This window comes from Protopterus annectens, chromosome 9.part0 (genome assembly GCF_019279795.1).
Source record: "Protopterus annectens isolate FY-2018-M chromosome 9.part0, PAN1.0, whole genome shotgun sequence".
Classification (NCBI taxonomy): domain Eukaryota; kingdom Metazoa; phylum Chordata; order Ceratodontiformes; family Protopteridae; genus Protopterus; species Protopterus annectens.
Genome location: NC_056743.1, coordinates 1,683,453,206 through 1,683,463,603, shown reverse-complemented (window position 1 = coordinate 1,683,463,603; position 10,398 = coordinate 1,683,453,206). Strand labels below are relative to the sequence as shown.

Sequence of the window (10,398 nt, the reverse complement as noted above, 5' to 3'; positions counted from 1 at the left end):
CTCCCTTTTCACAAACCCCAGTAAAACAATTCTGTGAGAAGGAGTCAAACAAGACTTTTGTAACTTTTCCTAGAACCCTAGTCTGTGTAAGAAATCCCTTACCCAGGTGAGAGATTCCTGACACTTTGAAAAAGACACTGCAAAAACAATCAATGACAAGCAAGTTCTCTAAAAAGGGAAAAATGTGAATACCTTGCAGTCTGCAGTAGACTATCACAACAGCTAGGCATTTTGCGAATACTCTAGGAGCAGTGTCTAGACAAAAGTGCAATACAGAGACTTGATACTGTGATTCAGACACAGAAAACCTTAAGAAATATCTGGAATCTGGATCTATATGAATATGATGATATGCATCATTAAAATCTAAGATTACTAGAAAACTCAAATGGGGAATAAGGGGTAATAAGTTCTGAACTGACAACATTTTGAATGTGGATACTATCATAAACAGGCTGCAAAAGGAAAGATCCAGAAATGGTCTCCAGGAATCATCTATCTTTGGCACCTGAAACATCCTTTAATAAACCCTTCTCCTGACTGAGGAGGAGGAACAGCTCCTATCATTCCTTGAGAGAACATTTGCTGAATAATAGGGTGAAAAGAAGAGTTTGGTCTGCCAGGAGAGAGGGTATTCCTTAATGCCATCTGTAGCCTTAATGGACTACACTCAGAACCCATCTGTCTGAAACTATTTGTTGTCAAAGACAGAAATTTAGATTCAGACTTATGTTGAAAAATTAAGAGATTGCAAGGGTGTTTGTGTGGGGGAGTCATTCATATAGTCATTCAGACTTAATAGATTGCCCTTTCAGGAAGATTCCTGCTTTCTTTTTGGAACCTCACCTCCATTGCTTTTTAAACATTTGCTTGCCAGCATTATTCTGGATATGTTTATTTTGCCTCTGAAAGAAGTCTGTGGAGGGAGCAATAAATCCCTTGACAGACTTGAAGAAGGAGGGCTGGACAATCTCTCTGAGATCCTTTGAACCAACTTACTTCTCACATCACAATTTTTAAGACGCTCCACAGCAGATATTCCAAAAACTAAGTCTCTGTCCAAGACATAATTCAACATTTCATATTTAACATTTTCTGGGAGACTTTGAGTATGTAACCAAGAACAATCTCTTGATAACAGTTCTAGTGGCAGCAGCCCTAAATCTGGCACAGCAAATTATAAAAGAATTTCAAACAATACACAGCCACTTTAGAGACAGAAGCAACCAAACTACACAAAGCTTCTCCTGAGGAATCAAATGTCAAAATATTCTGCATATTCTCAAAGGAGGCATGCATAGCTGTAAAATATGAGTTTGAAGTTTCAGAATCCTAACACGACTGTTGCAGAAGAATATACTTTTTCTCCTCAGGTCTGTCAAAAACCTTTCCATCCTTATCAGAAGGAAATAGATTAGTATTAATCAATGTTTAACAACAGCTGTATTTACTAATGTAATATATGATGAGTCAGACCTGGGATGAGTGTATAAAACCTTAAAAAAGATTGAAGAACTTTATACAACCAATCTGCCATCTTTGGGGCAGTAGCTTTGCTGAAACTGAAGTTACAGACTTTGAAAGATCCTCCGGATCTGAAAGACCAGAGGAATTAGGGTAGATTCTAGAAATTCCAGATGTATTAAGTCACACTACTTTCTTAGGTACAAAGAGACAACTTGATTTTCCCATCAAAACAAAAGAGTCATTCTGGAAATAGGTTCAGAGACAGAGAATCCTTTGAAGGGACTGCCCAAAGTAACTCTCTCCTCAGAATCTGAATCAGAAATTTTGAAGAAAAGATATAACCTGTCACTTCACATTTTGAGGTTCAAAGTTTTGAATCTCTCCAGAAAATGAAGAATCTGTTTTTCTTTTACCAGAAACAGTCATAATGGGAGAGCAAGACCTTAAACTAAATCCCAAACTAAAGCAAATAAATCATTCCTGTCCAGAGTAACTGCGACAGTAGAAGAAATGTGCCTACATTTTTGTTTCTTTTTGACAGACATTTCTGAAGTAGACTCACTTTTTTTTTTTAGAAAAAAGCTTCCCTAGGGATGGGCTCAGTTTTCTGGCTAAGCATAATAGCATTCTCTGCCCTTTCTCCAAGGACCAACAAGTGGGTCTCTTCCTTGTCTACCAAGAGCACTCCAACAGCTAGAGAGGACTTGTCTAACCACCAGTCCATGCTGGCTTTAGACTATACCAGCAGGAGCCAGGGAAAAAGGTGAATGGTCTGAGGATTCAGTTTTGACCACAATAGAGCTACCTACTTATGACTGTGGCACTTTAGTAACCTGCTGTGGTGGCAAAAGCTGTTTAACAAGTTTCTTCTTTTTGTGGCTGTTCTGTAGTAAAACCGAAAATAAAACAGTAAAAGGCACTTTAAACACTTAGCTCAGCCCCAAAAGTAAAATAACACAACATTTTACCACAGAAGAAAAAAGTGAATCTCAGATTTAAAAATAATTAAAAGTCATGACAGTCATTAAAAACAGATTTCTTCCTAGCATAAAAAAAGAAAAAAAAATTATTTAGGGAAATAATAAAATTTTTGTGATAAAATGTAAAGTGAAAGCTTTTTTTCCCTGCAAGGGAAGTTATATACCCTACTCTGGAGCAGCATTAACTGGGCTTCAATCCACAAAAGCCCACAAAAGGAGTGCTCTGTGGTGGCAGTAAAGCTCTGAAAGGCTTGGCTCCCAAACTTGACTTTTTACTAAATTATCTTGAGCTGATTAATGGTTTCAGGATGTGGAAGGTGCACTGATGCATTGAAAGCTGGCTGGCTATAGCATCATTACCAGGATATAACCCATATAGCTAATGCTACTGAAGCAGAAATCAAATGATGAACATCACTATCAACCAACACATTCAGGCCATCAATAAGCTCATCCGTTTTTATTATCAGATCTTTGAGGATTATTTAGGAAGAACCAGAGCTGATGACTGTGTCATTATTTTCCTGTTTTCTTTTTATATGGTATATTTGTTATATGACAAAACTAATATTGATGAACATTTCCTGGTATATTCTCTTGTCAATAAATAAAACTAAGGACTTCAGTAAACAGTTTAATATCCTGTATAATTTCATTTCAATGTGTTATTATTTAGGAACACCAGCCATGGAACAGAACCACACTTATTTTCATGTGTCGCACTTTGTCTTCAATGCTTTTCCTGGGTTTCAGGATGGGACATCAAGGATGATTATCTTTGCAGTTTTCCTGATGGGCTTCACTGCTACTTTGTTTGGAAACCTAATTTTCTTAACTGTTATGGTATTAGACAACAGACTGCATGTTCCTATGTATTACTTCATTGGTAACCTTGCTGTATTAGACCTATTCATCCCATCAGCAACGATTCCTGAAATGTTGTACTATCTAATCAGTGATGATAACGTGATTAATTTTGGATCTTGTGTTACACAAATGACTTCCATTATGATTTTTAGAATTACAGAGAGCTGTTTGCTGGGTATTATGGCATATGATCGTTACCAAGCTGTTTGCTGGCCACTTCACTATCCCACAGTGATGACCAATAAGCAAGCTGTCAGACTGTCTGCTTGCTGCTGGGTAACAGGAATCATGATGTCACTGTTTCTAGCATCCTGGGTATTTATGACACCATTCTGTGGACCCAATAAAATTGATCACTACTGCTGTGAACTGATTGCAATTACTGCTTTGGCTTGTGCTGATGTTACTGTACAAGATGCAATTAATTTTGTGGGTGCTATGATTGCAACATCAGTGACTCTGTTATTCATTGGTTTTTCATATGGAAAAATTGGTGTCTCAGTGCTTAAAGTTGCCTCCTCCCAAGAATGCTGGAAAGCCTATTCCACTTGCACCAGCCATCTGTTTGTCATTACCATTTTCTATCTAGTAGCAGCAGCTGTGTTTATTTCTTACAGAGTTCCTGGATTCTCCATTGATGCACGAGTATTGGCTGGTGTGGTGCAGAACATTCTGCCCCCATTGGTTAACCCATTGATTTATTGTCTCAAAACCAAAGAGGTCAGGGTCAGTTTACTCAAGAGTCTTAAGAGAATGACAGTTGTAACTAACAGAATTTGAGAATTTTTTTTTTGTTATTACGTAGTCTTCCACCCACCACTTCCAGTCATGCATACTCTTCCACAGACATTACCCTGACCTCATTTCCTAAACTACTGGCTTATATTATAAGACTATTAGGCTGTTCTTTAGTTAAGGTGCCTGCAAGCTACTATATTGTTCTCCTGGTGTTACCATTGGTTTAGATGTACATGGAGCGATTAACATGAATGTTCCAATTTTGCTACCATATATGTGGAAATAATTTCTCTGCTTCCCATGCACCCCAGTTGATACATAACCCTCTTATTCCACCACTAATGATAAATACCATGGAGAATACTACATACCATTAATAGCTAAAGCAATAAATAGTCAGGTTGGCATGCTACGTGGTATACAGGGATATACCCACAATACTGGGAATATGATCAAAGATGCGAGCTACTATAAAGTATATATAAATATTTATAAATAAATATTTATAAGCGTGTAATATATATATATATATATATATATATATATATATATATATATATATAGGGAACACACCATCACATATTTGCCAGTACCTACATAATGGATGCACATGTGGAGTAGAATGTAGTTTGTTGTCAGGCAGGCGTTATGTTGATGAGCATGTGCATGCAAGGTGCAATATATGCATACTATTTATATATTTGTATTGTCAATAATGGCTGATTGAGGAGATAAAAACACAGAATGCACTATCAACAGACATCATAATCTTCTGCATACTTGGGTAACTGCATGATGTATACCCTATAATGTTAACTCCATCTTAAAGCTGTAACTATTGTATTACCACTATATCTGCTACACTTGTCTTTCTTTAAAAATATAGATGCATAATTACACTTGTTGTATTGTGAATTATAGTGACTGATTATGATAAACACTATGATGAAACTTTCATGGATCAAGCATTTCATTATTCAAAAATAACAGCATTAGCATCACAGTATTTTTAAGAATTTGTAAAGACACAATGAAGAGTTGCAGTCTCTCTGCATTATACACAGTACCTATATCTGTATCTTAGGTGCACCCTGCCTGGTATATATACAAACGTGCTGCACTTTTGTGCATGGGTGTATCCAGATAAGTGGCACTGCATGATAATGTGTGCACTTGATACATATCTGACTTGAGAGCAGCACCATTTTTGTTTAGCTAGCTGTGCTTCAGAGTACAAAACTTGGCAACACAGCAACTACACAAATAAATCCATCTGTACAGTGAAACACATACATGGAAGAGCCATCTGTACAGTGAAACACATACATGGAAGAACCATCTGTACAGTGAAACACATACATGGAAGAGCCATCTGTACAGTGAAACACATACATGGAAGAGCCATCTGTACAGTGAAACACATACATGGAAGAGCCATCTGTACAGTGAAACACATACATGGAAGAGCCATCTGTACAGTGAAACACATACATGGAAGAGCTATCTGTACAGTGAAACACATACATGGAAGAGCAAGGCATATTCTACAGGGTGGCCTAGTACCTCATTGAACTCATTTTGTGAAAACTGAAAATGTGATCTTACAGACTGATGCCTTACTATGTACATTAGGGTGTCCATCATGAGGGCGACACAATGATCCACAAACACCTATATAGCACTACAGTATTAGCAACTGCAATGTATATATGTATGTGGTTAATAGCAAAGTAGGAAAAAAGGATATCAGCAGTCAGACTGACACATAAAAAGACAGTGTACCAGAGTGTAAAGGACAGATAAAAGGCAGAGCAATGTTGGTTTTGGAGATAAGACCCCTTTCCTCTTTATAGAGAGAAACAGACAGATGGAGACAGAAATAGAGACATGAAGAAAAAAAAGAAAGAAGGGATGGAAGAAAGGTGAAAGGAAAAGGTGGGCAGGAATGTAGGCTGGCCAGTATGTTTGAATGTCTGTGTGTGGTGGTTGGGTCTCCCATTGCATATTTTTGAACTGCAACTGCAATCCATTGAACGTGACAATTTAAGTGTGCTTATAGAGAAATATGAGCTAACTGCAAAACTGCTGTATCAACAGCTCAGAATGTCCCTCATCCTCAATGTACAGTTATCTCAGAGTTAACATGTATATTAGTAGTGGGGTTGTTGGGAGTTGAAACCCGCCCTGTAAAAATGCTTAAAACGTGTAACAGCAACTTTTGCACTTCAGTGTTACTTAAGCTAAATCACATTTAAATTTTCATAGTTTTTGAGTCTTAAGCATTCCTGCAGCCTTACGTAATTCACCTTTATATTGCAAAACTAGGTATGAAAGTATGTTTCATTAGAGGCATTCCACCATTTTTGTACAGATCTTAGATACTATGTTGGATATTTTGGTATTACTGTTCAGGGGAATAGCAGCACTTCCTGGATCAATAGGCAACCTAGAGGAGATGTTTGCTAATCTGCATGCATGTAGTTAGCTGTCTTTGTCTACCTTCTTAAGGATGCATGCCCTTTGAACAAGGATTCACATAACAGAAAGCTAAAAATATTATCTACATGTATATATTCTTTGTAGGTTATACTAACACCAAGACAACTCATGATATCAGAACAACATATTCCTGATCTTGTCAGTCACTTCTTATGGTGAGAGTATGGCAAGCGTAACCTACATACTGACTTGTAGTACTACGTACAGTATTCCTGTGCCCACATGTGTACCTTCCCACTGTAGCATGATAGAGGTGTGTCATTGGCTTTTCTGGAGATGTCCCTTACTGACGGCAGCAGGGATGACTGACTGCCTTCTCTCTCTCTCTCTCTCTCTCTCTCTCTCTCACCTGACAGGTAATAGCAAAATAGATAAGCCCCATGGGGGAGTGCATATGCATCACTGTTTGACAAGTACATTTACTGTATATATTCCTATACTTGTCTGTATAGCTATAGTATGGCATGCACCAATAGCTATCCGTTTGACTATAATAAGAAACAACTAGATTATCCCTAGGTTTGTAGCTGTCATTCTGTCCCAACAATATACAGTTTATAGTACTGTGGCATGCATACACAACTGCCTACATGAGAGAGGATGAGATCCATGGTAGTCACTAACCATAGGTGAACCTGTTGAGGAGACGGGGTCCTGATGAGCCTTTAAGACAGTAGGTATAGCAGATAGTGATCCATTATATAACTGCTGTGCAAGCCACAACCTCACAGTAGAGAAGTTCCACAAGTGAATTACTGACATGCTACAATATGCCAGAGCAAGGACAAATTCCATTATTCCATTGCAACAGAGACATGGCCACAGAGGTGACTGCTCAAAAGCAATACATTGACAAAGCCAGAGGGCGACAACAGTACTGGAATCATTCCTGATGGTGTGGACACTGACATCAGGATGGAGCCACCCCTAATGTTTCTCAGTGAAAGATTTACAGGGTTAGATTAGTGATCAGCAGATTTCTGAGCAATGGCAATGCATGTGTTGATTATAGGCAGACAACAGTGTATGATGCCTATGTTTTGTTCCAAAAACATCAGGTATACAGTTACATTAGGATGGCAGCGGATGTAGGTTAGAATTCTGTGGTATGTTTTGCGTGGATATCATTGGAATGTGTGCCATATGACCACAACTGGATCACAAGTATCCAAGATCACTTTGATCTATCTCTTGTGTATTTGCAGACCAGACTATTGCAGAAGTGCCACTTATAGAGAATGGGACAAAACAACAGCCTGGTGCTGGCACCTGTGCTGGATCTGACAACAATGATGAGAAACACGATGCTGACTCACAAATGATGCATGAGTACTGTCTATCAGCATCCTGAGTGGCCATCTGCCCACAATATAGGGTGAAGGTGTGGCCTCACCAACAAATGAAAATGAGGCTGCACAATCTGAGCACTTACTGTCCACATCCAAGTTTCAAAGTATCATTTCTGCTCCTTTGATGGTACAGAGGCATATGGGAGCATTGCATGTGGTATGCATATATCCACCACTGTGCAGCCTTGCAAAGATTCCACTTCCCATTATTTGTCACAGTTGGCATCCAATATACAGGTTGCACCTAGAACCAAACAACTGATGTGCCTGAACATCATCCAGGAACAATCTGCTGCAAGCAAGTGCCAAACTGAGCTGATTACTATGTTGTGAGGCCTTTATTTGGATATCAGCCAGCTCAGGCAAGATCTCCAGCAGTTCATGCTTCCAAGGATACAGAGATATCAGGAAGTTTGTGGTGAATGACACTGCCCTATGACCACATCCATTTAGGGGATTACAGTGTTGGCAGTGTTGTTCCAGTCTGGATAGAATACATACCCAGGATGCCCATGTCAGAGAGCCAATACAGCATATACTGTCCTCATATTCATCTAATGCTGCATAATACTCTGACACACCTTGTTTTTGGTGTTGATGACAAATACCCTCCACTGGCAAAACACCTCAGTAGCACACTCCATCTAGGTTACAATTCCACAGTACCATACCCTCACTGTTAGGGGGACCACAAGTAATAATTCAACAAGTAAGTGGGGTTGCCTCAGATTACAATCATATAGTGGCTCCCCACCACATAACTGGAGGAAATAGCCTATGACATAGAGTACTTGTCACCAGAAGGAACCCTTCTCCTCTGACATGTTTTCTCCACTCAGTGTGAGGATTATTAGTTATGTTTCATTGTGTCCCTAACCGCCTGTGCAAATCATGATAATTGTGAACCATTCTGCCTTCCCTCCTTTGAGGTATTTATGTGAATGACTGACTTGCAGTGAAGCTTGATCATTCATTCACCAACATAGGGTAATTCTGACACTGCATTACTTCATATTTGTTTTGTGTGACATTGAACTGTCACTGTGATCCCATCAGTCACCATAATTCTGGATTTCTATTCCACTTGCATTGCAGTGAATTATGCCTGTTTCTGTCTCAGGAGGTTTGTGTGACTGTCAGTTGCTGATGTTCAGCCTCAATATTATCGGACAATGATGTTGCGGCACTTTCTATTCTGACCATGTATGCATTCACACACATATGAGTGTGTGTGTGTGTGTGTGTGTGTGTGTGTGTGTGTGTGTGTGTGTGTGTGTGTGTGTGTGTGTGTGTGTGTGTGTGTGTGTGTGTGCATGTCTGTATGTGCTCATCCGTGTGAGCGAATATTCTCATTGCAATGGTATCCTGGAGCTGTCCAGGCTGTTTTCTCAGCAGTATATAATGAAGAATGTGACATGTTAGGAACATCTTCCAAGAGTGCCGCATATAATGGTAGTAGAAGCAAGCAGATTTAAATGCAGGCTCTACAATGTTCCAGATGTGAGTGTGTGTGTGTGTGTGTGTGTGGGGGTATGTTATTCTGGAGGTTGGACACACTCTCTTGGATTCTCACAAGTATTATAAAACAGGGTTCCAGCAGGCATCTAGTGTGACCTGCAGCATAGATTCAATGTGTGCTGGGCAGGGTGATACATTTCGATACATGACAATGAAGAGTTAAATAACCTACGTCCTTCAGTCCTGTCCAGCAAGAGGCTATTAATAACTCTGTGTCCTGAAGACTGTTAAGCCTGGGAAGTACTTGCTTTCTGAGAAGATTTCTCCCAAGTCCTCTAATTAGAGTCAAAGCACACCTCATATAATTTGAAATATTTGACAAAGACATGAAAAAATGTTTTATAATATTCCCTGATCTAGTATTAAAACTGTATCTGATGGCACAGAATTTATATTGCAATTTTATAAATGAAAATTTGTATTTCACTTGCAAAAATTAGTAAGATTTTGGACAAACAAATACTTCTCTTTGTTTAAGTATGCCGTGTAGACACAATATATCAGTGAAAGTCTGTTTGAGACCTTGCTAATGGCATATGTCAAGATTACATAGCAAATTTTTAATACTAAGAAGAAAAGGAGGTTCCTTTAAATGTGGAGGATACAATAGTAAACATGCAAGAAAGATGTGTTTTGATCAGAGGTAATTGGAAGTACAAATTACTTATTCTAAGAAATGTTTATTTACCACCTAAACCTCCAAAAACAGAGATAAGAGATATCATGGGGATAGCAGTCTCCTTTTTAAAAACATTTGGAATTTTGGCAAGGGAATAGAATATAGTGGTGGCAGCAGAGGATGTAAGTGGGACACCAAAAAAAGCGGATGATGTCTGACAGGAAGTTCTTAAGGATTATAGCAAAGGTTTACCAGCTAAAATTCTCAGGAGACTATGCCCGCAACTTTTTTTTTTTTTTTTTCAAGAAAGCATGGCACATACTCCACATTAGCTAATATATATATATATATATATATATAT

The 10,398-nt window shown here is 38.6% G+C and overlaps 1 protein-coding gene across 1 annotated transcript; it reads left to right on the top strand.

Annotated features, from left to right (window-relative positions):
• Positions 1-3,134: 3,134 nt before the first annotated feature.
• On the top strand, positions 3,135-4,094 carry LOC122810757 (olfactory receptor 10A3-like). The gene has a single exon (XM_044082320.1). It carries the CDS (start codon positions 3,135-3,137, stop codon positions 4,092-4,094), a length of 960 nt encoding a protein of 319 aa, XP_043938255.1.
• The last annotated feature ends 6,304 nt before the right edge of the window (positions 4,095-10,398 follow it).

Bases quoted from the DNA above. Each gene is read 5' to 3' on its own strand.
- LOC122810757 (XM_044082320.1), top strand. From the start codon at position 3,135: ATGGAACAGAACCACACTTATTTTCATGTGTCGCACTTTGTCTTCAAT.